The sequence below is a fragment of the Dryobates pubescens genome, chromosome 1 (assembly GCF_014839835.1).
Source record: "Dryobates pubescens isolate bDryPub1 chromosome 1, bDryPub1.pri, whole genome shotgun sequence".
In the NCBI taxonomy this organism is placed as follows: domain Eukaryota; kingdom Metazoa; phylum Chordata; class Aves; order Piciformes; family Picidae; genus Dryobates; species Dryobates pubescens.
In genome coordinates, this window is record NC_071612.1 from 35,773,294 (window position 1) to 35,800,692 (window position 27,399).

The following is a 27,399-nucleotide window of genomic DNA, read 5'->3' on the forward strand; positions in this document are numbered from 1 at the left end:
GGGGGGAAAATCATTAGGTCACTCATATCACAGGAGACAGATTGAAAGCCTGAGAGAGAAACAGTTCAGGCAAGGACAATGATATTTCCTTGCCGGCATAATCCGTATGTAGGCAGCAGAAGCAGGGAAGCCTTGCAGGGACTTGAAGAGATGATCTTCTATTTCAGTCAGCCACAAGGCAGCTCTGAGATTTGAATGCTCTCCTGGCTTGTGCTGCTGTACTCAGCTGTGTGCTAGTCAAGTCATTTGTACCAGACTTTTGATAGCTGATTACTAGTCACACGTTGCTCATTTGCTATGAGTGCCTGGCAGCCCAGCACACAGAGGAAAGCCATAGCTGTGCCTCTATAACACTGCAGAATGCTAAGCACAGGGCAAAGACAAAGCCTTAAGAGTCTCAAATTAGCATACAGTCTTAAATCTGTTTCCTCCACACCACAGTCCTGATGGCACAAAATAAGATTCACATTTGCAAAGAGCAGTTTTTTTGGGTTTGTCTTTTAGTTTGCAAAGATAATTTAGTGATGAGCGCCACAAAAGTCTGAGAAAGTAATTCTGTCCGGGGGGTGGGGGGGTGGTTTGAATAGCACATAGCAAACATGGCATAGGGCTGCATGTTGAACAGTAAGGGGAAAGTGAAACACTGAATAAGCTGTTCATTAAGAGCTGTGCTATTCATTCAGTGCACTAAAGAGATACTCAGAAGAAACACAGCAGTGACCATGTATTTAATATGCATGCCCATGAAGGAGAATGGAGCTAGGAGAGACAACACTATTGTATTCTTTTAGCAGGCCCGACCTTGCAAATTTCATCACATTCCCCAGGACTGAAGACAGAAACACATGTAATTATTTAGATGATTCCTCCCCCCCGCCCCCCTCCATTTAGCAGTCTTCAGGAAGATCAGGTTCCAAGATGCTGGGTACTGCATGAGTAAAGTAAAAACCTTGCTGTTTCCCCAGGGAGAACACAGCACACCTCTTGGTAATCTAACATTTTTTAAAGTTTGTACATGCAATTCAGTGTAACAAATGCTGCAAGCACAGGCCAGGAGACAGAGTGCTAAAAGAGAGAATGGTCAGACAAAATATACACTCAAATGAAAATTAGTAAGACCAAAAAAAATTAAATAAATCAGAAATCCAAGAGAAGATGCATTCTTTTGCTGTCCTGAAGTCAAATAGCTTGGCTGGGATTTAGTGGAGGCTAAAACTCCAGCATCAGCCCAGAGATACCCTATGAATACAGGACATCATCTTTTGCATTAGTAAGCAGCTGTCTTCTCACAAGCACTGCTGCTTACAAGGGCATGAAGCTGGATTTTCTAGTACTCATTACATCACAGAATTTCAGGGGCTGGAAAGGACCTTGAAAGATCATCCAGTCCAACCCCCCTGCCAGAGCAGGATCACCTACACCAGATTACACAGGAACACATCCAGGCAAGTTTTGAGTATCTCCAGAGAGGGAGACTCCACAACCTCCCTGGGCAGCCTGTTCCAGTGCTCTGTCACCCTCACAGTGAAAAAAAAATGTCCTCATATTTACATGAAACCTCCTATGCCTCAACTTCCACCCATTGCCCCTTGTCCTGTCATTGGGCACTGCCAAGAAGAGCCAGGCAACAGTTACCCATTATTACACATGACAGTTCTACTGGTGTAAAAAGTCAGGTTTTCTTAAAAGACTACACCAAGTCTTGCTCAGCTCTCTGCCAACTGATCTCTATGGTATTAGAAGCCATCACCATAGATTAAAAGAGATCTATGTACTCAAAAAAACCCACCACAAATAACTACTTTTCCCATTTGGGTTATGGAATTTACTTCTGCTACCCTAACTTAAAGCCACAACAAAAGAGAGCAAACTGACCAAGGCCAAGTAATTCTTAACATGCTAAATTTCTAAGCCAAAATTGTTAAGTCTCCTGTAAAAAAATAAAAATAAAAAAATTGAAGTGTAGAATCTTATATTAACAACAACCACAACACTCCAAGAGTCACTATCTGAACTTACAAAACTTATCCTGAAATCAGAATGCTAGAGAACAAAACTAGCAAACATCTGAAGTCAATTAGGAAATGAGCTGCCATCCACTGATGGAAATGCACAAAATAGTCTTTCAGGACACACACATTTCCCAATCAGGGACAAAATAAAGAGATCATCTTGAGCTACAATTTTGAATCAAGCCTGGACCACTTTCAAAGGCTGTTAAACTCCAAGCAATAATTGGCCACTCCCAGGTGGCCAAGACGGCCAAAGGCATCCTGGCCTACATCAAGAATAGTGTGGCCAGCAGGAACAGGGAAGTCACTGTGCCCTTGTACTCAGCACTGCTCAGACCACACCTTGAGTCCTGTGTCCAGTTCTGGGCTCCTCAATTTAAGAAGGACATTGAGATACTTGAATGTGTCCAGAGAAGGGCAGTGAGGCTGGGGAGCGGCCTTGAGCACAAGCCCTATGAGGAGAGGATGAGGGAGCTGGGGTTGTTTAGCCTGGAGAAGAGAAGGGTCATAGGAGACCTTATTGATGTCTACAACTACCTGAAGGGAGATTGTAGCCAGGAGGGGGTTGGTCTCTTCTCCCAGGCAACTAGCACCAGAACAAGAGGACACAGTCTCAAGCTGCACCAGGAGAAGTTTAGGCTGGAGGTGAGGAGAAAGTTCTTTACAGAGAGAGTTGTTAGCCATTGGAATGTGCTGCCCAGGGAGGTGGTGGAGTCACCATCCCTGGAGGTGTTCAAGAGGTGATTGAACAAGGCACTTGGTGCCATGGTCTAGTCATGAGGTCTGTGGTGACAGGTTGGAATTGGTGATCCTTGAGGTCTTTTCCAACCTTGTTGATTGTATGATTCTATGATAATTGTAACAGAAATAGGCTGCTTTATAAAAATGAACATGGAAGCAAACTGGTTGGCTTTGGGCACCAGTAGGCTTTAGGTATGTAGGGTAGGGCTGGCAGTTTTTGCTTTCTTTGCAAAAAAAAAATAATAAAATAAAAATAGCCCACTCCCATTTCCCCCAGGCTTAGCTGGACCATCTGTTTGGTCTGCAGCGTGGCTCTAAACCTTGTCCTTGGGACAGCCAAGGACCAGGCAGTATAAACAAACGGCATGGGACTTAAATTCTTTGGTCTTTGAGAGAAAGTAAAACACATAAATTGAGTTTACCATTAAACAAATAAGCAAAGAAATCTGTTTCTCAGTACTGACCAACTACGTTTTTCTGCTGAGGACCTTTAAGTTAGCGACTCAGTTTTTATAGTCTTCAGTTTCAAGAAGAGTAACATTTTGATTACAGACATGGTAACCCAGATTTTTTTGTTGTTGTTATCTAGGATTTAACATATCCTGTCCTTCCAGGGACAGAATTCTGTTGTGTCAGATCATACTCACACACCTGCTGTTTCAAATATAAACCGGGATGGAATTAGTGGTGCCTTAAACCTAAGTCAGTTAAGTCTAAAAATAAAACACACATCAGCTGACATAGTATTGGAAATGTATCTCCTGTTGAAAGGTGCATCACTTCTTTTGTCCTTTTTTTCATGGCTTCATTCTTTTTAATAATGAAAACCACCTCTGGTTTTCTCCTTTCACACCCATGGTTAGCCCATGAGAGACCTGCTCACCAGAAGCATATCAAATCCATTCAGTGTACCCTGGCAGCAGGATAAATCAGAACAAGCTGATGAGCCTAGGGAAAGGCTATTGGCATGATAAAAGTCCAGGTGTTGTCACAATTCATTCTAGAATTGTAGACACAATATGTGAATAGGTGTCACTGGAGCTGAAGTCAGATGCAGAGCATAAGAGACACATGCTTAACATTCTCTTTGTCATGCAAGAGATGCAAGACCAGTGAGAAATGGGACTAGAAAAGAAACAGATGTTACAGGGTGCATGCTCTCTGAGTTCTTCTTACCTGCTTATCAGCAGCAAAACCACCTGCATAAGGAAATGAAGCTACTCCAACCAGCCTGGACCAGTGCCAGGACAAATTAAGCTACAGATCCAAAATAGAACTGATTCTTGATTTTAATTACAGGAAGAACACATTAGCCTCAAACTGGTGCTCCCAAACTCTACGATACAAATTACTTCCAGGTGAATGACAAGCAGCGGGGAAGCAAGCTACGAATTCAAGCACCAAGTGTCCCCAGAACACAAAGTACTCTCCTCTAGCTTCAGCCAGTCCAACTGTGCTGGCAAGAACTGCTGTTCTCCATGAGAGAGGAGGACATCGGGTTGGAGTGATACCATCTGTACCATCAGCACTGGCAGAAGGCACTAGCATCAGTGCCACCATCACTACCATTGCAAGAACTTTCTTCCCAGGACTATGACCAAATTTGGCAACTACAATAATCATCTTCAGGGAGTGAGCAGTACAAACACATGCTGAGAGTGACCTTCTTGTTGCTTATGAACTTCACTAAGTGTTCAAGGAACAGTTGTACAGAGAGCCTCAAGCACACACATGGTGCCTACAATGCCTCAAGAACCAAGCCAAAGTCTGATTCTTAAGGTTCTGGCTGGAAAATACTGTGGGGGAGAGGAACAGGCAGGAAAATGAGAGGATCTGTGATAAGTCTGTACTCTTTGCCCACAGGGCAATTAAGCTGGAACTCCAAATATGAAGGATGAAGGGCAAATTAAAAATGTTAAGGGCTGCAGAATTACTGGGTTAATGGGTCTGCCAAATGACAGCACACTCCCAGCAAAGGGTTCTGGCTGCAGAAAGCCCTTAATCCCAGTGAACAACTAACTGGGAATAATGTCAGCAAAACAGCTGTCAGGATGAAATGCTGTTCAAGTTGACTAGAGGAACAACTGCCCAGAGCTGGAAAGCAGCATGTTCAGCCTGACCTCAAAGCAAAGAGCAGGAGCTCACAATGGTTTAACTAAAATCTGCCACACCACTTTGCACCTTAAAAATGGGACACATGAAGGAGGAGGACAGAAGCAGCAAAGAAGCAACAGTTCTCTTCAGAAACACAGCAGCCTAACTCTGGAATGAATTGAGACTTGGGTCCAAATCACTTCTAAAGAGGAGATTTGGCAAATCAGTAATGTGTCTGTACTCCCTGCTTTTCTCTTTCTACCGAGGTGGAAAGGAATACTAAATGCAAGCAACAGAAGAACTGTGGAAGAAACAACTCTACAGGAAGAGCACGCCAGAGAATGTCTATCAAGCCCTGCTAAGCAGCTTACTCTACTCAGAATTGCTATCATGTATTTCCAGTAGAAAGAGCTGCATCTTCCCTGCAACATGATCAGGCCAGAAGTCCTCACCCCAGTCAGGACTTCCTAGAGGGAAAAGAAAGAAAAGATTTTATAGTGGATTAGAAATGCCAGATCTAGCTTATATTCTCTGAAGTGCCTGTTAGAGGGTGCCTCCTCTTTGAAGCTCTTTATCCAGACTCTGATCCTCATCTCTTCCCCTCTCTAAGCTATTTTGTTTTTTTCCGCTCTTCCTTGAAGCTATATGGATTGGGATTCAAAAATACACAGAGGAGGGATGACCAACTACAGAAAAATCATTCAAGTGAGCTCGCAGTAACCATTTTTAACCAGATATTTAAAACACTTAGGGCACAGAGGATGCAGACAGCTGGCAGCATCCATGTGACAGATGCACCAAGTGAGTGCCTTTTGCCACCTACACTGCTTTGCATTAACAGATGGACTGCTGGGCAGTCGTTTACAGACAACAAAATCCCCCAGTCTTGCCCACACAAAGAGCCCTCAAGTCAAGAGTCAGATTTTAAGTCAGATGAGCTCTTGATGAGCAAAAAAGAGGCATTTCTGCTTTATCAGCAAGAACAAAGTTGTAATTCTTTCACTTGTATTAGTACAAATAATCTGTCACTGCACCGCACATAGTTGCCACATTACAGAAATTCCCAAGTGTGGTCTTTCCCTCCAACAGCCTCATTAGACTTCTGGCAGGATGAAATCATAGTGCTGAGGAGCAGAACAAGTGCACAGGCCAACACACTCAGCCTCGAGCTCACTTACAAGACAATTCCATGGCTATCCATAAATTAGCTGTAGAGATATTGTCAGACAGCAGCTCCTTTTGTCTCACACCACTGTCCTAAGGAATTCTGCTATGCTGCACTTCTGGATAACAAAGTGCACCAATGAATAGAATAGAATAGAATAGAATAGAATAGAATAGAATAGAATAGAATAGACCAGACCAGGTTGGAAGAGACCTTTGAGATCATTGTGTCCAACCTATCATCCAATACCATCTAATCAACTAAACCATGGCACCAAGCACCCCATCAAATCTCCTCCTAAACACCTCCAGTGATGGCGATTCCACCACCTCCCCGGGCAGCCCATTCCAATGGCCAATTACTCTCTCTATGAAGAATTTCTGACACTTGGAGTGATCTCTGCTTGACAGAAGCTTTCTACATTGTAGAAGAGCCATTTTTTTCCAACAAGCTCTTTGATGAAGAAATTAAAGCTTCTTTTTTAGCGTGGAGTACCAGAAAGTTCTTGATGTGGAGGCATGTCAACCACATTGACTCTATCACATCTGTTTCACCAACCACTTAAACCTTCCATGCTGTTGCAGTTCTAAGTCTAAAACACTCTCCCTCCTAACCAAACAAAACCAGCTCACAACCTGCTTTTCTCCCTATGCTTTTTCATGTATGAGATGTCCACCTTTTCTATCTCTGTTTAAAACAAAAAACCCCACCTTCAAACCTGGTTGATGTTGCACTCACTGATACATGTTCACTGCCCATAGCTAGCACTGGCAGCCCTTTTCTCCACCAGCACCTTTTTCCTGTGTGTACTGGTGCCCACTTGAAAGCACAGGAACTGTCATTTTGGTGCTTCAGCCTGGAGCTCCCCATCCTGTACAAAAGCTGCCAGCATTGCTACTTCTCAAAGTCAGCTCTGTCTAGTCCACAGCCCTGTAGCCCAAGCATACAGTGACAGGATGTCCCTTTCCCTACAGGGAGATCCCTAACATTCTTTCTTCTCTTGGGAGATATCAAGACACAGGAAAAAGGCAGAAAACAAAAAGCTGTCAACACAGCTTGAGATTGCACCACTTCGAAGAAGCCTCCTCTGGCTTTGATCTATTAATTTCAAGAGCCTTAACGTGGGAAGCTGAAATTCAAGTTTTCTCCTCAGATTTATAAAATGACAAAGAAAATCCAGGACAGCACTGGGGAATTAAGTGCTGCACTGAAAAACTAACAAATATCAAGGAGGGCAGAAAACCCACAAGCATGAGATCTGCCTACAACCAGAACATGCACTCAGGAGTCTCAGTTGGAAATCCAAAATTCAAAAGTAAAGAAGTAAGGGTATTACTCAGCAGTGCTACATAAGAGACGCTAGCAGACTGCAATGAATGGAAATGGCTGGATAAAAGCAGCAGCAGCAGACAAGTTTTCTATTAAATCTTGCTGGAATGTCACCTCAGAGCCACCCCTGTGAATTTTTATTAAAGTTATCCCACAGTTATCTACAACAGCTTTCCTGACTTCCTCCCCTGAAGCTACTAACAAGAAGTGAAATGAGGGAAAGGAATAAAGCAGCACAGCAATCATTACTGAGATGCATTTTTAAATCAAAATGGGGATTATTATTAGTCTAGGATACCCTGAGAAGCCTCTACCACCAACTGTAGTGCATCCTTCACACGTGGAGATGGACTAAATCCAGTTTGAGGTTTGTCTTTGAAGAGCACCAATCATCAAGTGAATGTCTGGAAATCTGAGGACTGCTTCCTGGGAGGAAATAATCATTGAAAGATAAGTGAGGTGAAACGACTTTGCAGCTTCACCAGTTTTATTTTTAACACCTCACTTCATGTTCACCTCCTCACAGGGAAGATCTAACTCCTCAGCTGTGCTATATGCCAATCTAAGAGGCTTTGGATGCCACAAACTGCAACGCAACAGCCGCCTACACTGGAACCACCACGCAACAGCTTTCATAAGTGGCCATGTGCCTGGACCATCCCCAGAGGACAATGGAACACTGCCTTCAGTCCAGACCTCCAGTAGGCAGTAGAATAGAGTAGAGCAGAGTGAGTAGAATAGAATAGAATAGAATAGAATAGAACAGAACAGAACAGAACAGAATTAACCAGGTTGAAAGAGACCTTTGAGATCATTGAGTCCAATCTATCATCCAACACTATCTAATCAACTAAACCATGGCAGCTGAAGGAGCTGGGATAGTTCAGCCCGGAAAAGAGAATAGCATAGCATAGCATAGCATAGCATAGCATAGCATAGCATAGCATAGCATAGCATAGCATAGCATAGCATAGCATTAGAATAGAATAGAATAGAATAGAATAGAATAGAATAGAATAGAATAGAATAGAATAGAATAGAATAGAATAGAATACACCAGGCTGGAAAAGATCTTTGAGATCATCGAGTCCAACCTATCACTCAACACCATCTAATCAGCTAAACCATGGCACCAAGCACCACATCAAGGCTCTTCCTAAACACCCCCAGTGATGGTGACTCTACCACCTCCCTGGGCAGCACCTTCCAATGGCCAATCACTCTCTCTATGGAGAACTTCTTCCTAACATCCAGCCTAAACCTCCCCTGGTGCAGATTGAGACTGTGTCCCCTTGTTCTGGTGCTGGTTGCTTAGGAGAAGAGACCAACCCCCACCTGGCTACAACCTCCCTTCAGGTAGTTGTGGAGAGCAATAAGGTCTCTCCTGAGCTTCCTCTTCTCCCCAGAAGAACCCATCTTGACAGAAATCACCCATTAACTAAGCACCCTCAGCAGAGAAGCAGCATGGGCAGAGCAGCACTGATCAGAGGGAAGGAAAAAATAAAGCTCCAGCGAGACTGAACATCTGCATGTTCATAATTAAAACATTTGGAGGGTACTTTTGCTTCTCTTTAGAAGAGGCAAGCTGTTTCCAATAAGGGATCATTTGAATCACTTGAACTTTGTTGATTTACGAGTTATTTCATGTTATTCCAAAACTGAAGGCCCCCTTGTCGAAACAAAAATTGGGTTTGGGAGGGACAGAATGTTAGGCTAAGCATTTATGAAATTTCTTTCAACTCAGGCAAGAGTCACCTTTATGACTCACTGATTCCAACACCTCCTTTTACTTGCCAGCATAGGGTTGGTTTTGTTGTTTTGGTTTGGGGTTCTTTTTATGGAAAACAGTTTATTTTCCTGGCAATCTTTCATTTACCCAAACACTGGCAGAAGAGAGGCACTGCACATACATGCTCCCAAATCACAGCTTTCCTTTTTCCAAACCACAACTTTAAAAGAAAACAACAAAAATAAACAGGGAAAAAACCCTCATTTATATAGCTGCTGCCATTTTTCTTCTGTTGAGATTCCATCTTTACAGTTATGTTTCCAGACTGAAAGATTTCCGGAGTTGTTTCTGTTGTAACAGCGCATGGGAGTTAGGGCACTGAAAGCAATCGCAATTGCACAGAAACCAAGACAAGAGATTCAGTGCTGAATGCCCTGGCACACTGGGCACCCCTCCCCACACTAGTCTGATAGAGGTGGTCACTTCTGCCTCTCCACAATCATACAATGGCTAAGGTTGGAAGGAACCTCAGAGATCATCTTTTCCAACCTCCCTGCCATGGGCAGGGACACCTCTCAACTAGACTTGGCTGCTCAAGGCCTCATCCAACCTGGCCCTCGAACACCCCCAGGAAGGAGGCATCCACAGCCTCCGTGGGCAACCTATTCCAGAGTCTCACCACCTTCACGCCGAAGAACTTCCTAAGATTAAGTCTAAACCTACTGTCCCTCTGCTTCAAACCATTCCCTCTTGTCCTATTGCTAGATATCCTCATGAAAAGTCCCTCTGCAGCCTTCCTGTGGGATCCCTTTAGGTATTGGAAGGCAGCTCTAAGGTCCCCACTGGAGTCTTCTCTTCTCCAGGCTGAACAAACCCAGCTCCCTCAGTCTGTCCTCACAGCAGAGGTTCCCCAGCCCTTGGATCATCTTTGTGACTCTCCTCTGGACTTACTCCAACAGGACTATATCTTTCTTATACAGGGAACACCAGAACTGGATGAAGTATTCAAGGTGGGCTCGCACAAGAGCAGAGTAAAGGGGCAGAATCACCTCTCTTGACCTGCTGGTCATGTTCCTGTTGATGCAGCCCAGGATACAATTTGCCTTCTGTGCTGCATGGGGACACTGCCTCCCCTTCCCCAACCCCTGGCAGAAAATGCTCACTGCTCTAGAGCAGACTTCAGCTAGCACACCATGGCTCCTTTCTAAACAAAAAAGGAAAAATAATAATAATTGGGAAACAAAAGAAATTATTAGCAAAAGGCAAGCAGGTAATGACACTTAAACCAAAAAAATAACTAAAAAAAGCGGGGGGGGAGGGGAAGGAAGACTTTGTGCATTTCCTCAGACACTGAAGCTTCCTTCCCCTGACAGACTGTGGAAAAATCCCTTAAGAATGTTCCAGATTTATAGAGTAGGCATTTGGATGAAGAACTTTCAGAGTTTGTTTGTGGGGGAGTTAGAAGGGAGTGTCCAACTTCTTTTTCCAAGAATCCCATCCTCTGTAAAGGCCTTCATATAACGCAGTGCTCTGAGGAATTATCGATGCTGTATGCTAAAGCCCTCGACCTGCACTTCTGCTGAACACGTCAGATCTAAAATAAATGTTGGGAACTCTTGTCTATCCATCTTTTGACAACTTTCAGCACTTCACTGTTGGTCAGAAAAACCTGAATCACAGCAACCTACAATCTGAGGAACAGAAGGCAGGTAACAGCCCGATTTATCTTCTAAATGACAATGTTCACCCAGCCAGAGACGTGATTGCTGATTGCAGTACTATAGTGGGATCTACCACTGCCTACAGGAAAAGGAACAACAGGAAATAGGTTTGCAGTATCAGGAGAAGAACTCTTGGGTTTCTGCACTAGGTAGAGTATTTGCAGCCAGTTTCCCTATAGCATGTACATATCCAAAGGGCTGGGACTCTTCTGAAGCGCACAGAAAGCTCAGATGGCAGTAGGGAGATGCAGGAGGCTAGAACTGCATAGGGGAAAGACATCACAGACTTTTGCCCTTTGTGCTGTTCCTGAAACTCACTGTCTTCCAGTAGAAACCAAGATGATGGAAAAAAATGAAGGAGAGATTAATGAAGAGCATTTCCCTCTTACCTTGCTCATTCAGCCACACAAAGCAGAATTAAATAATTGCTTCCCCTGCTTCTATCATGCTGCTCCTTAGCCTGTGAAGTGCTCTGTGAATCACTGACAATGATGTCAAAGCCAAGAAGCCACAGCAGGATTATTTTTCAGAATCTTAGCTTGTCAAAGTTGATTTCACAATCAAGCTGTCTTTGAAACTGGGCATGAGACCTCAAAACAGCAGAAACCAACAATACTGGGTTTCAAATGAGCAAATTAAGCAGATTTTCTCCTTTTTCTTACCAACCAAGGAGTCACTAGACTATTTTTAAGTCTATTTTAACATCAGATGCAAGTTCTATTATTAACTCTACTGTTAAGCTAGAAAGTCTCATAGGGTAAGGATTTCTAGCAATAAACTTTATACAGAGAGAGAGAGAGATGATGGAGGGAAGCGAGTGAGACAGAGATGATAGAGCTATATACAGTAAAATCCCTAGTTAACACTAGCAAGTTACACTTGAACTGAGCAGAGTGATTATAAAGGTAGAGGATTCTTATAACCAACTAATATCACAAACAAATCCTGGGAGATTTAGTAGCCAAAGTCTCAGGAATTCAGCCTGCACATCATCTCCTCAAGACCTGAAAAGCACAGGAAATAATTTCCATTCCTTATTGGTCAATTAGAGCACTGCACAATGAATTAAATGGGGGGGGGGGGGGTAGGGGGGGTGGGGTGTGGAATTAAATCACAGAAAAATTATTTCATCAACCCAAGGAAATTAATTGTATTTGTGGTCTTCTGAAATAAAATGAGTTCAGCAAAAAGTTGGGTTGGAAGCCAGACATTTCACACTGCCTTGACGAGTTCCTACAAAGGAAACTCAGTAGCACACCTGAAAATGCCTGCCACAAACCAGTGGAGTTCTGTTTTTCTACAGGGAAGGATCTTGTTCACGTAAAGAGGCTCTTAAGCACTGCAACAATACAACCAACAGTGTAGCAAAATATATAACATATATAACATACGTAACACTCACTGTCAAGAACTCATAGATGCACCAAAAAGTCAGGTTAGTAGGGACCTCGGAGAGCCTTTAGCTCAACCTCTTGCTCCTGACAAAGGGCAGCTCTCAGGTCTGACCAGGCTGTTTTCAACTGTGTTCAATCAGACATGAAACCTTCCAGGGATGATCATAGCTCAGCCTCACTGGGCAACCTGCATCAATACTCAACTGGCCTCATGGCAAAGAGGCTTTTCCTTATGCCATTCATAAGCTTCCCTATTTTAGCTTACAACAGGCATCTCACCTTCCTGTCACATACCCCTGAAGTGCCTGGTCCTGTCTTGTCAAAAACCTGCCCACAGCTACTGCCATGCCCCCATAAAGCCACCTCTCCTGAAAGAAGCCCAGCTCCCTCACCCTCTCTCTCAGGGCAAATCTTCCAGCTCAAATCTGCCTGTGGGCTCTCTGCTCATTTGCCTCCAGCCTGACAATGCCCTTCCTGCACTCTGGGCCCCAAAACTGCATGCAGTATTTCACGTTTGGCTTAGCAAGTGCCAAGCAGTAGCAAAAGAAACCACTGCCATCAATCTACCAGCTCCAGAATAGCCACAAAGGGCTAATCTCTTCTGCTGCCAGGACACAGGCAGTGCCAAGCCTGTTGTCCCACAGGTCCTCCCAGCTTCATTCCAGCAGAGCTGCTGCCCCAGGAGTCACTCCCCACCCTGCCCCAGGTACAAGGAGTACATGTTTGTAAAATAAAGGCAGTAATAGGTAGAGGTTTTTATTTTCATTTTAAGCTGGGGTGGGTTATAGTTCCTCACATTCTCAGGGGCTGTCTCAAGGATAGATGCCTGTAGCCCTTTCACAACTAACATAGCTGGGAGAAGTTTCAGCTATTAATTTTCATCTTATTAGTGTCACAGCAGCTGTTGTAATTATTGTGATGATCTAAGGGACTGAGTGGGGCAAGGAAAGACAGTACTTTCTTCTTTAAATGATGTATTGGAAGGAGAAGGAGGGAAAGCTTAGACCTTTAGGATCTGCACGCCAAAACATTCAAACCTTCCCCCTATGCAGCTGCCCTTTAAAGTTATGCTTTCACCCCTATTACTCTTGCTTTTTCTGTAACATTGTTCCAAAACTGTTCTTGTCAGGATGGTGGCACAGACCCAATGCACAGAGGTATTCATCCATGAAGGGAAACCTTCTAGACTGGTAGATTTTTCCAAACAAAAGATAATGTAATTTTTATAACCCATCATGGACCAACACTTTCCAGATGAGCCAACACATTTTAGAAGTTAGAAAACAATTCTGCTGTATTAGCCCGTTAGTCATCCTCTATACTTCGAAAATACTTCATCTCCCTTTCTAGAGGGCCAATATTTGCCTTAAAAAAGCACCCCAAATTTAACAGAACAAGTGCAATGAGGTTACACAGCTGCATTAACTGAGCTTCACCACCAGTTGCATAATGGCATTCCCGACTCCGGTGCAGGGGTAGATCCTTTACCTATTTAAAAATGTTAGTACTTAAAGGAGAAATTAATGCAGTTTTGAGACAACCAGCAGCTCAGTCCTGCATTTCCTGACATTATCCCTTTATCAATAGTATTGTTGTTCTGATTATTCTCACCCCTGTGCCAAGCGCTACTTGTAACATGGCTTAGACTGATCTCATGACAAGGGAATTGGGTGCACGTGTACAAGACAAGGGGTCAGCTGCCAGGCAGCTGGGAGAGGGGGAAAAAAAAATCTAGAAGGTGGTAGTTTGACAGGGTCAGAGAGTTTGGGTGAGTTCTGCCACCCCCTTTAAATCAATGTAATTTTCACTCCACTGAATGACTAACTCAGCCAGAACGAAGAGCATCCCATCTGCCCCATCTGCACTCCCTAAAAGCTGCCCAAGAGGAGATGTAGATATAGTAGTGAAGAACTCCTCTTCAAGTCCCATCACTGCAATCACAGTGAAGTTACTCTATATTCACATTCAGCTAGGCCCAGAACACATCTTTCATGGTTGCCTTGGGAAGAATTCATTTGGTTTAACTATTGCTTGTTCAGAAATCAGGTAGCTTGTTCTAATTTATCTGCACAGCTTCCTTCTAGTCTGAGAACACACTTTTGCTCACTTTAATAAACTAATTCCCAATACATGATGTAAGACACATAGGTAAGAGACTCTTCCAGCAGAACAAAAAGAAAGAAAGGTTAAACACAGAGAGAAGTTAACTGTAGGCACTGCTCAGAGGCTCTTTCAACAACTTTCCTACAATAACTGATTACTAAACCCAAGTAATCTTCAAGCTTAGTGCATCATCCTACACTTATATAGTTGTATTCAAATACACTCATAGGGTGGATGGACTGACTTCTCTGGAACCACCTGCTGGAGAAAGCATTTGCTGAATTTGATCCATTGCTATACAAGTAACAGCAAGGCTGCAGAGACAGACAAAGGTCCCAGTCTGGCTAGAGGTACCACCACTCTAGGAACTGTATCAATATTCAGGGGAACCATTCAAGGAACTTAAAATCAGCTTCACAGCAAAGGAAGAGGAACATTTGGAAACAGAAACAGAGCTGAAGGACACAGGTTACGCATACACTCAGTGAATCAGTCAGCTTACCCAATACCTTTCATCATAAGGTCTTCATCTTGGATGTTCCTCAAATGTCATACTACATTTTGAAGGTCATACAAACAAAACTTGTGTACAACTCAAGTTCCAGGCCCCTACAACAGATCAATCCCAATCAAGTAGAAAACATTTTGTCAACCTTCCGTCTCTTTATGCTTTTGCAGTGGCAGCTATAAGCCTCAGCTGTCTCATCGACACCAAAGACATCCTCCAGCAACTTTGTTCCCAGACTCCTGGCACAAGACCTGAAGTATATTTGTCCAAATTATTCTGCTGGGTTTATGTCTCCTATGCTCCTCCACAGCGACAGCGGTGCCACAGTGGCATGCCTGTTCTGCTGTGTGATGTGACACCCAGAAGCAGTAAGGAATTTACTACTGGCCTCACCACCTCTCCCAGAAATGGCACCACTGTTACCAACACAAAATGGAAATCCAACATGGATAAGCATTTTGCCAGAAAGAAAACAATGAAATAAAATACAAACACTCAAAAACAAAGGGAAAACCAACAACAACAACAACCACCCTAAAACAACGCCTGGCTGACAAATTTCTCCATAACAAAAGAATTCTCAAGGGAAAAAAATAACATATGCAGATGGGCAGAGTCCAAGGGCATGAGATTTAACACATCTAAATGTAGGGTTCTACACATTGGCCACAACAACCCCAGGCAGTGCCACAGGCTGGGGTCAGAGTGGCTGGAGAGCAGCCAGGCAGAAAGGGACCTGGGGGTACTGACTGATAGTAGGCTGAACATGAGCCAGCAGTGTGTCCAGGTGGCCAAGAAAGCCAATGGCATCCTGGCCTGGATCAGGAACACCGGCCAGCAGGAGCAAGGAGGTCATTCTGCCCCTTTACACCAGTCAGGCCTTACTAAACCCCTGCTTTTGCTATTAGAGAGGCTTAAAGATTGTAGATGTTATGTTTAAGATAAAACCCAACAGGAAAATTCTTCCCAGTAGAGAAAAGGCCCCTCAGTTTAGGAATGATGTTGAGTTGCTGGAAAGTGTCCAGAGAAGGGCAACAAAGCTGGGGAGGGGTTTGGAGCACAAGCCCTATGAGGAGAGGCTGAGGGAGCTGGGGTTGCTTAGCCTGGAGAAGAGGAGGCTCAGAGGAGACCTCATTGCTGTCTACATCTACCTGAAGGGAGGTTGTAGCCAGGTGGGGGTTGGTCTCTTCTCCCAGGCAACCAGCACCAGAACAAGAGGACACAGTCTCAAGCTGCACCAGAGGAGGTTAAGGCTGGATGGGGTGCTTGGTGCCATGGTTTAGTTTATTAGATAGTGTTGGATGATAGGTTGGACTCAATGATCTCAAGGGTCTCTTCCAAACTAGTTAATTCTATTCTATTCTATCTCATATATATGAAAAGTATCAAACTTATTAGAAGGTGATGGCTTTTAGCCTACACAAATCCAGAGGAAAGTCAAGCGCTGAGCATAGGGGACAGAAAAATATGATTTGTTTGTTACCATACAACTATGAAGGAAGTGTTCTTATCAGCTGGCAAAGTTTCCAAGGAATATAAGTCTGTGGAAAAGCCATCCCTAATTGCACCAAGGCTCAACAATGAGAAAGAGCATATTAATGAGGCAAGGCGAGGAGGTGCGATGAGGAGATAACAATACCCTCAGGAGCTCCACTGGTATTAAATGGGACTTTATTACTGTGTTGCTCTTAAGAATCTTTGCCACCAGAATAACTGTTTATACAGATGTTCTTTCAGCCATCAGTTATTCTAGTTTAAACACACATACAGGGAACCTTGACATTTTTAAATTACAGGCCATTAGCTTAAATTAGGTTTGTTATTCGCTGTAGGAACCCTCTAGGCTTTAGGAGGCTCATCTATTCTTCCAGTGAAACTGAGATGCATTAATTGAAAGGAGATACCACACCTTTAATAATGCAGATTGATGTGGCTCTCACAGGGTTTTTCATTTGATGCCTTTATTTTAATTCCTCTGAGCAGTACTAATATGGTTCATTTTATCCTTAAGAACGCATTCTTCACTTAAGTAGCACATGCCAAGCTAAGCTAAAATAATAGCCCTGGTTTACTGTTACACAGAGGGATGCACGGTTGATGTTTATGCAAAATTAAGCAGGGCTGAACTCCATTTTCCTACCCCAAGTGACTCATCATCAAAGCTAAAAGTTCAGAGACTTCCCAAATCCCACCTTCTGCAGCACACAGATGACAGCAAATCTATTCACCATTTGAAGTATTTGGACAAAACACAAACTGTTAAACACACAAGCAGTTTTGGCAGTAAGAGTCAGAGCTCTGGCCCTTTTCCCTGTTCAGGTGAACAGCTCAGTGCCACTGGCTTAGAGCTCCAGGGAAAGACAAGAGGATTATTATGAGGATCCACCCAAACTTTGCTGCAACTTAAGACACCCCTACCATTCAAATCCAAGTAATGCTGGCAGAGAAATAAAAAAGACTTCTGGCAGCCAGAAGTCCTGCTCTGGTGAAAGGTCACAAGTCCAATGTGTAAAGACAAGACTACTAGAACCTTTGGATTGGAGGAAGGCAAGTCTCAAACTGTGCCAGGGGAAGTTTAGGGTCGAGGTGAGGAGAAAGTTCTCCACAGAGAGAGTTGTTAGCTGTTGGAATGGGCTGCACAGGGAGGTGGTGGAGTCACTGTCCTTAAAGGTGTTCAAAAAGGGACTGGACATGGCACTTGGAGCCATGGTTTAGTAGTCATGAGGTCTTGGGTGTCAGGTTGAACTTGATGGATGTTTGAGGTCTTTTCCAACCTTATTGATTCTATGATTCTAAGTACCTCAATCCTAGCAGATCTAGACATTGATCAGATTATGTCTTCCTTCACCCATCTGTAAGAAGGGGACAGCCTTCCTTTCCAGTCCCACAAGAGGAGAAATGCATTGCAGACCACAGGGTGGATTCCTGTCAGCGCGACACAATGGTGACAGTGCTCAACAAGGATTTAAACCAGATGAGAATCCAACAAGCAAGTCGCACAACTTAATGATTAGGAATAAAAATGCAAGGCAAGCTCAAAAGTTTTCAGTCTGACCATTTCTGCTTTAATTTCCTTGCATGGCACTATTTGACAGCCTAAGACAGGTTTTAAGCTGTCTCTCACTGCTAATATCCATGCTAGCCTGTTTTCTCCATACTAGGGAAGTCCACCAACCCTGTTTGCAACCACAGTGGTTTATTTTAGTTTGAGGAAGATGTCATTTTAAATGGGCAGAAACAAGCCAGAAGACACCACGCTGGACATGTGCTCACATCTCTAGGCCAAAGTATAAACAGGTGAGAGACAATTTCAGAGCTAGCTCAAGCAGATGGGTCTAGCAGCCAGGCACAGCATGACCCCCATTTCTGCTCTTCACCCAAATCAACAGGTTTTGGCAAACTGAATGATGATCTCTCTAACATTCCTTTTTTTTTTTTTTTTTTTTTTAATTTTTATTTTGCTTTTCATCATTTTGGATTCATATGTCAAGGTCTGCATAATTCACCCCTAAATAATCCAGACTTAAAACAGTGAATGTTGGCTAGAATTTTTGGAAGAGTTAATAACTCTCACATTCCAGAGCTCAAACCAAACTGGGGTTAAAAGGAAATACAATGTGTAGGCAAACTGAGCCACGTCTGCTTCACTGGCAGCTTCTTCCTCCTTCCTCTTAGTAGGAGCACCAACTCTGGGCATTGCTGGAAAGGCAGATGCTTCACTCTCACACCACAGCCGTGGCAGTGCTCCAGGTTCCTGACACAGTCCCTCAAGCAGGACGACAGCAGCAGCAGAGATAGCACATTGCAGCTTTGACACTTACACACTGAGCAGATGAAAAGAAGTGGAGGAAGCACAAGAAGTTATGGACAGCTTCCTTTATACCCATGGACCCCACAGGCCTGCATGGAAGATGCAAGGAGCTAAGAGCCCTCCTGCTCTGCTCACCAGGCCCTGGGTCACACGAGAAATGGCCCAAGACCTCCCATCATGGTCAGCTGCAGGATAAAACTGCCTAAGAAGGAAGTTTCCACCTGACTCACAAGTTTCTGCTCTTCAGGAAGACTTTAACAGTCCCTTAACTATTATCATGCCTGGAGTGATTGCTGGCAGATTCATCACCCACAGAGAACTGCTTCACCACCACCACTGAGTTCTTGGCTTCATCAGCAGTTAGCAGAACTCATGGTCATCAGGTATTTTATGTAGCATGGGTATGGTGGAGTCATGTGCCTCAGTCTTGGTCCTCTCTTATAAAGAAGGCTATATAGAAATCATTATTCATCTTCCCAAGACAACCAGTGTTGAGATGCACTTTTGGTTTTCCTCTTCCAGCCTGCATGCTCACCTCTCCTTGGCACAAAATCCCTTCTTTTCCATTCCTCATTGCTCCTCTGCCTCTGGTCCTACACCAGCCAGCTTACCACGGCAGTGCCAATTCCCTGAAGCCTGACAAAGCATTACCTTTCTGGCTGGTACTGGGTGAACCATTACCGCTTAGAAATCCCCAGGGCTTCAGGGAATCTTAACAGCCACAACAATTCTAGCAACAATTTGCTGGAAAACAGAATGCACTGAGGCTTACTACAAAGCTGCAGATTAAAGTCAAGGCCTGCAGCAGAAGGGAGCTGTTACCCTGGTCTCTGGGTTCATACCACCTTCACAAACGTTCTGTATGGGCGACCAGAGGAAGAGCTATTTAAAGTGTCTCTATTGTTACATGCCAAAATATTTAACTATTATATTTCACCCGCCACCTGCCTGTCTTTGCGTTGTACGGCAGGAGGAAGCAGCAAACCTGATCTCTTTCTGCCCTGCCTGAAGAGCCTGAGTCAATGTCTCTCCTTGGCTGGGCTGAGTGATGGCAGAGGGAGCTAGAAGGATACTCCCCCAGAGGACAAGCTGCCCCATGCCCCCCACAGCAGGTTTGACAGCGCCCCCCCACGCCCCGGGCCCGATTTCCCCGCACTGCGAGGCGTAACTTGCGCGGCCGCAGCCACAGCCCCCAGGGAGAGGAGCTGGAAGGGCGCAGGGACAGAGATCTCCCCGGCCGCCCCCCGGGACGCGGCTCCGCGCACCTGCGCGGCTCCTGTTTACAGCCGCTCCGCTCATCCCAGCGCCGGGGGCGGGGAGGGGAAATGCGATTAAGCGATTAAGTTTGGAAGAGATGCGCAAGGAGGAGGAAGAAGGGGGGTACAGGGGCCCACCCAAAGCCGCGGAGGCTGCGCCGCGGCTCGGCCGGCCCTGGCTGCTTTGCCCGCAGCGACTGAAAGCGGGGAAGGGCCGGGACGGAGCTCGGCGGGGAATAAAACACGTTCGGTCCCAGCGATGGGAGGGGGAAGGACACAGGGTCGTCCCGCGGGGTGCGCGCCCGCAACCCTGCCAGCCCGCAATCTTACCTCGATCCACTTCTGAGCCTCGGTGAAGGCCAGCTCAGGCTGGGGGGGGTCGGGAGGAGGCTGAACCTCTCCCAGCTCCAGCCCGGGACTAGCCATCTGTAGGGCCCCGGCTGGCCGCGGCTGCGGGTGGGGAGCAGCTAGGCACCGAGCCGCCAAGCCCGAAGTGAGCCGCGGCTGCAGCGAGCGGGTGGGGGGCACACGCCGAAGGCCGTTGCCAGCCTCTCGCTGCTTCTCCCGGGGCGAGGGCCGGGGGTGGCGGCGGCGCTCTGGAGCCCGGCTCGCTGCAGCTCGCCTGCGGTAACCTCACCCCGCCGGTATCCCGTCCGTCCGCCCGCGCTGCCGGCTCGGTCCTCCCTCGGCTGCCGCCCCGCCCGCCCCGCCGGCGGAGGGGAGCTGCGCTGCTCTGAGCTGCCAGCTAAAAATAAAGCAGACGGGCGAAGCCGCTTTGCCTTCAGCCCATGCAAATGCCCGCGCCGCCGCCTCCCTGCCGCCAGCATCGCATCGCAGGCGGCGCTGCGACCGTGGCGGGGGTGGGCAGCGGGGCCGGGCACCTCTTGGACGGGGGGGCGACGACGGTGGCGGAGCACCCTCGGCTTTGGGCTGCAGCCACCGACACTGGCAGGTGCCTCCGAGCATAGAATCATTAAGGATGGAAAAGACCTCTAAGATCATCAAGTCCAACTACCAACCCAATACCACCACGACCACTAAGCAATGTCCCCAAGTGCCATGCCTATGTGTTCTTTGAACATCTCCAGGGATGGTGGCTCCTCCACTGCCCTGGTACAATGCCTGACCTCTCTTTCAGTAAAGAAATGTTTTCCTAGTATCCAATCTAAGCCTTCCCTGGTACAATTTCAGGTCATTTCCTCTTGTCCTATTGCTAGTTACTTGGGAGAAGAGACAAACCCGCACCTGGCTTCAACCTCAGGTATTTGTAGACAGCAAAAATGTCTCCCCTTAGCCTCCTTTTCTCCAGACTAGAATCATAGAATGGCCTGAGTTGGAAAGGACCTGCAAAGGTCATCCAGTCCAATGCCCTCTGCAGTAATCAGGGACATGCTCAACTAGATCAGGTTGCCCAGAGCCCTGTTGAGCATCACGTTGAGTATCTCCAGGAATGGGGTCCCAACCACCTCCCTGGGCAACCTGTTCCAGTGTTCCACTACGGTCGTGGTAAAGAACTTGTTCCTAACATCCAATCTAAATCTGCTCTTCTCTAGTTTGGAGCTATTGCCCCTTGTCCTGTCACTCTAGGCTTTATAAACTCTCTCTCCATCCCTCTTGCAGGCCCCCTTCAGGTACTGGAAGGCCATTATTGGGTTTCCCCAGAACCATCTCTTCTGACAACAACCCCAGCTCCCTCTGCCTGTCTTCATAGCAGAGATGTTTCTACCCCCTGATCATTTTGGGAGGGGTTTGGAGCACAAGTCCTATGAGGAGAGGCTGAGGGAGCTGGGGTTGCTTAGCCTGGAGAAGAGGAGACTCAGGGGTGACCTTATTGCTGTCCACAGCTTCCTGAAAGGAGGTTGTAGCCAGGTGGGGGTTGATCTGTTCTCCCAGGCAACCAGCACCAGAACAAGAGGACACAGTCTCAAGCTGTGCCAGGGGAGGTTTAGGCTGGATGTTAGGAAGCAATTCTTCCCAGCAAGAGAGATTGGCCATTGGAATGTGCTGCCCGAGGGTGGTGGAGTCACCATCACTGGAGGTGTTTAGGAAGAGACTGGATGGGGTGCTTGGTGCCATGGTTTAGTTGATTAGATGGTGTTGGGTGATAGGTTGGACTCGATGATCTTGGGGGTCTTTTCCAACCTGGTTAATTCTATTCTATTCTATTCTATTCTATTCTATTCTATTCTATTCTATTCTATTCTATTCTATTCTATTCTATTCTATTCTATTCTATTCTATTTTCATGGCCCTCCTCTGGACCTGCTCCATCAGGTCCATGTCCTTCCTGTATTGAGGGCTCCATACGTGGATGTAGCACTCCAGGTGAGGTCTCACCTAGAGCACCCCCAGTTCCCTCAGCTACTCTTCATGAGACTTGTTCTCCAGACCCTTTGCCAGCTTGGTTGCCCTTCTCTTGACCCACTCCAGCACCTCAATGTCCTTCTTGCAGTGAGGGCCCCAAAACTGATGTCTCTGCAGACATCTACTCCTGAGGCTGAGGGGCACAAGCGGCCTTGGAAAAAGCTGCGAGGGTCAGCACAGTGCCTGAAGGCATTAACATGTGCTAAAAAAATACTGGGTGAACACTTTTTCTTTTCTTTTTATGCAGAGGAGAAAACTAACTAGATGATCTTTAACAGTTCCTTCCAACCCAAAACATTCTGTGAAGAGAACAAACTTGGTTCTGCACAGACTTGTGTGGTGTGAGTACTCCTACCTCAAACGCTCCTTCGCCTAATGTTTAGCATAGGAGTTTCTAGAAACAAGGTAGAAACAATTTTCACAAGGCCTTTTAAAAGCCAAAACCTAAAAATTTCCACTCATAAGTGTTGGAAAGATGCTTCCATAAAGATAAATAAATAACTTTGGCTCATAGAAAGGTGTCTGTGTGCTGAGGACACAGTACACGAACATCAACCCCTCCTAATAAGGGTTTTTTGAGAGGGGTCTTAACTGGCCACGTTTTCAGGTTGTGAGAGTTGCCAACAAATCTTGACAAGAAACACACTGCAGCATCTACTTTTCAACATTCCCTTGTTGTAGGCCTGGATACTCCTTGCTTCCAAAGCTGGGATCTCAAAGCTTGTTTATTATTATTATAAATTGGTCAAAGAGAAGGAAAAAAAAAAAAGCCAACTCTCCAAATATAAATATACTATGAAAATAGCTATATTTAACTCTATTTCCATCCTAGGATTTTGTCTTTATTGTTCTCTACCTTTTGTTCTGACCTTTGTTTATTGTTTCAAATTTGCTGGAGTAACAAAAGGCCCCAAAACAGGAGGTAGGGATTTTACTGAGACAATAAGTAGACGAATTTTAATCTAATCTCAGACATTTAAGGAGAAGTAAGAAGTGTATTTTGAAATGCTTATGCTAACACAAACTGTTTTCTGACTCTTGTAATATTTAAATAACAACGATGTAGATTAGACTTCAATTAGATTTATCCTCCCAGGGCAGTGGAAGACTAACAATTTAAAATAATTATCCTGCCTCTTCTCTCTCTCTCTTTTCTTTTTTTTTTAATTACTAAGCAACATGTTTGTGCTGCCTGGTGATCTCAACATCACCTCTCAGAGAGCTAGAAGAGCTGGAGTGGGCTGGGGGAAGCATTACACATCCATTCAAGACAAAGACCACCACCACCAAAGTGTGGGAGCAAATGGAGTTAAATCCGGTTAGCAGCCAGGGCTCAGTACAGTATGGGGGTCCAATTCTCTTTGATATCTTTATCATGGATCTGGACACGGGTGTTGTTGCATACTCAGTAAGTTTGTGGATGACACTGATTTTGGAGGGAGTGTTGATCTGCTTGAGAGTTGGAAGGCACCTGGACAGGTTATTCAATGGACTGAGGCCAATTATATGAGATTTTGCAAAGCTTGGGTCCTGAACTTGGGTCACAACAACTCCATGCAATTCTACAGGCCTGGGGTAGAGTGGCTGGAAAGCTGCCCAGCAGTGAGAGACCTGGGGATGTTGCTTGACAGGCAAATGAACATGAGCCATTTGGGTGCCCAGGTGGCCAAGGCAGCCAACAGCATCCTGGCCTGGATCAGGAACAGTGTGGCCAGCAGGACAAGGGAAGTGATTGTCCTCCTGGTCTCAGCACTGGTGAGACCAAACCTTGAATATTGGGTTCAGTTTTGGGGCCCTCACTACAAGACATTGAGGTGCTGGAATGAGTCCAAGGATGGAGAAGGAGTCCAGCAAAGCTGGCAAAGTGTCTGGAGAACAGGTCTTATGAGGAGCACCTGAGGGAACTGGAGTTGTTTAGTCTGGAGAAGAGCAGGCTCAGGGAAGATCTTTTTCTCCAGCTACCTGAAAGGAGGTTGTAGGGAGGTGGGTGTTGGTGTCCTAGTAACAAGTGATAGGACAAGAGGAAATAGCCTCAAGTTGCACCAGGGGAGGTTTAGTTTGGATATAAGAAGAAAATTCTTCACTGGAATAGGCCCCCCAGGGAGGCAGTTGAATCCCCATCTCTCAGTGTTTAAAAGATGCCTAGATGTGGTGCTAAGGGCCATGGTTTAGCACCAGACTTGGTTGAGTTAGATAACAGTTGGACTCAATGATCTTAAAGGTCTTTTCCAACCAAAATAATTCTATGATTCTATACCTTGTCCTAAACTGATAAGTTTCTCATTTTTGCCATCAGTTTCCATGGGTCACTAAAGACCATGTGCTCTTACACTCCTATTCATACACTTAGGTTCAACTATACACAGCTTTTAAAACTGATGAAATCCACACGTGTGGATATAGAACCAGAGCAGTCTTTAAAGAGCCCTGTTACATATTTAGGAGTGTAAAAGGCTCTTACACTCTTACACTCCTATTCATACACTTAGGTTCAACTATACACAGCTTTTAAAACTGATGAAATCCACACGTGTGGATATAGAACCAGAGCAGTCTTTAAAGAGCCCTGTTACATATTTAGGAGTGTAAAAGGCACACAGAATGGCAGCAGGAATCTGGCCACTTCTTTCCTAATCCTAATCCTGGACCTGCTTCACATTTGGTCAAGTACAAGGCAGCATCCCTACCTCCCTGTTCCCATGGAAACACACTTCTAGCATCAGCCCAGCTTGCCTTTTGTGTGTGTGTGTGTTTTAAACCACTATCTGCCTGTGGAGTTGCAGGGATTGCTCTAAGCCCCTTGAATACCAGACATAGTTTTTTCAGTGGTTTTCCTTTCCCTATTACAGCTGCCCTGGCAACTGGTACAAGAGGTAGAATATGAAAAAGAGCACTTCAGAAACTCCAGGAAGATTTTCCTGATGTAACTCTACTGCTCCTAACAGGAAACATAGTAATGGAATTTGTAGCAGCAGGTCTTTGCAAAACTCTCTTGTTTTAAAGTAAGTGCTTCTGTTTATCTTCTCTGTATTTTCCTTTCCAGTAAAACTCAAGCTAACATCTCATCAGTCCTTATTACCTGCAGAAAAACTTCTGTCTCCACTTACTAGAATGAGGAAAACCTACAGAGGTGCAGATATCAGCGTCAAGCTGCCTATCTTTGTCCAGGTGCTGTCACCTTCCCCAGAACCAGGCTGTTCTTGTGCTTAAATAAAGTAATTGTGGAAAAATGTGTAATATGGCCATCCCAGGAGAAGATTAGAAGCAGAGAAAGAGGCTGCTCTGGTTATCAGGGATCTCTCTGCTATTCTGCACAGAAGTTAAAACAGAGGCTTTCAGGAAGATACAGTTTCAGGCCGAGTAGGGATTCAGCTTCTGTTAACTGGTTTGGACTTCTACCCAGTTTACAAATTAGAATAGAATAGAATAGAATAGAATAGAATAGAATAGAATAGAATAGAATAGAATAGAATAGAATAGAATAGAATAGAATAGAATAGAATAGAATAGAATAGAATAGAATAGAATAGAATTAACCAGGTTGGAAAAAACCCCCGAGATCATCAAGCCCAACCTATCACCCAACACCATCTAATCAACTAAACCATGGCACCAAGTGCCTCATCCAGTCTCTTCTTAAACACCTCCAGTGATGGTGACTCCACCACCTCCCTGGGCAGCACATCCCAATGGCCAATCTCTCTTCCTGTGAAGAATTTCTTCCTAACATCTAGCCTTAACTTCCCCTGGCACAGCTTGAGACTGTGTCCTCTTGTGCTGGTGCTGGTTACCTGGGAGAAGAGACCAACCCCCACCTGGCTACAACCTCTGTTCAGGTATTTGTAGACAGCAATAAGGTCTCCCCTGAGCCTCCTCTTCTCCAGGCTAAGCAACCCCAGCTCCCTCAGCCCCTCCTCATAGGGCTTGTGCTTCAAACCCCTCCCCAACTTTGTTGCCCTTCTCTGGACACGTTCTATCAACTCAACATCTTTCCTAAACTGAGGGGCCTTTTCTCCACTGGGAAGAATTCTCCTGCTGGTTTTCATCTTAAACATAACATCTACAATCTTTAAGCCTCTCTAATAGCAAAAGCAGGGGTTTATTAAGGCCTGACTGGTGTCATGGCAGGCCTGGCCTTACTATGCAGCAAGAACAGCTTGCATTCTTTGTCCTGAACACCTGCTGCTGCTATAATGTGTCTCCTTGAAGGAGCAAGCCTGGTGTTCAAGACCAACTTCTAAGCAGAACTGCTTCTAGATAGCATCTTCATGCTCTTGCTCCTTTTTTCCATTTTATTAGGCTGACAATAGACCTTTTACTTCAAAGCATGCCCTATACAAGGTGCTTCCAGTAACAGAGGCACCCTCAAGTCAGAAAAAATTACCCCCCCCCAAAAATCTTGCACAAAGAACAAACGGGTTCCTTCATTTCTATTCTATTTTACCTGGCTTATTCATCTTGTCTTTGTGATCTATTATAAATGGGCCTTAAACCAGCAAGGCCCCATGGCTGGTTAAGAAGGGATGTTATCCTGCTGGCACCAGGGCTTTTCTGCTTCCTTATCGCCTCCACAATCTGTCAGTCCTGCTGATACTCTCTGAGCAGAGCTTCTTTTTCCCCTAGAATGTAATGATCATTGTTGCACAATCCTGGGCCAAATTTTGGAGGAATCTGAGCTGAGCCATAAGTGGGGACTGCTCTGGTTAAATATCTCCTCTGTTGTTTGCTCAAGGACTTTTATGCATTTTTCTTTGGTTTACTTGGTCCTTTTATTCCCTTTGAGAAACCACTGACTGTCACACAGAAGACTTGAAGCCGTGTGGTATTTATTGCAGAAATTGTGCTTGGAATTCCTTTATTCCCTGGAGTATAGCACAGGGATAGGCACATCCAGCACAGCTCTCTATAACCTCCAGATTACTTCAGAGCTGCTCAGCTGCAGCCTCTGAGCACTCATGGGACTCCGTTGCAAAGAGCAATGTGCTTGCCTGCTGATGGTGCAGGAGTTGGACAGCTCTGGCATAAAGCATCTTGGTACTGATACATCTGAACAGGTATTAACCTTGCTGGAGAGGTCTTGGAGATTTTTTACTATGGAAGGCAGGTTGTGCAATTTCACAGCTTGTCATGTGTGAAAGGCTGAAATGAGAGGTGAGCTGAGTGAGCAGCATC

The 27,399-nt window shown here is 45.2% G+C and overlaps 1 protein-coding gene across 1 annotated transcript in view; it reads right to left on the bottom strand.

Moving 5' to 3' along the window:
- The window catches only part of LIMCH1 (LIM and calponin homology domains 1), a 223,646-nt gene extending 202,970 nt beyond the window's left edge, over positions 1-20,676 (bottom strand). Inside the window, exon 1 of the mRNA XM_054163774.1 lies at positions 20,194-20,676. Within this exon, the coding sequence (XP_054019749.1) occupies positions 20,194-20,289 (96 nt within the window). The 5' untranslated portion in view covers positions 20,290-20,676. The remainder of the gene's footprint in view (positions 1-20,193) is intronic.
- Between the last annotated feature and the right edge of the window lie 6,723 nt (positions 20,677-27,399).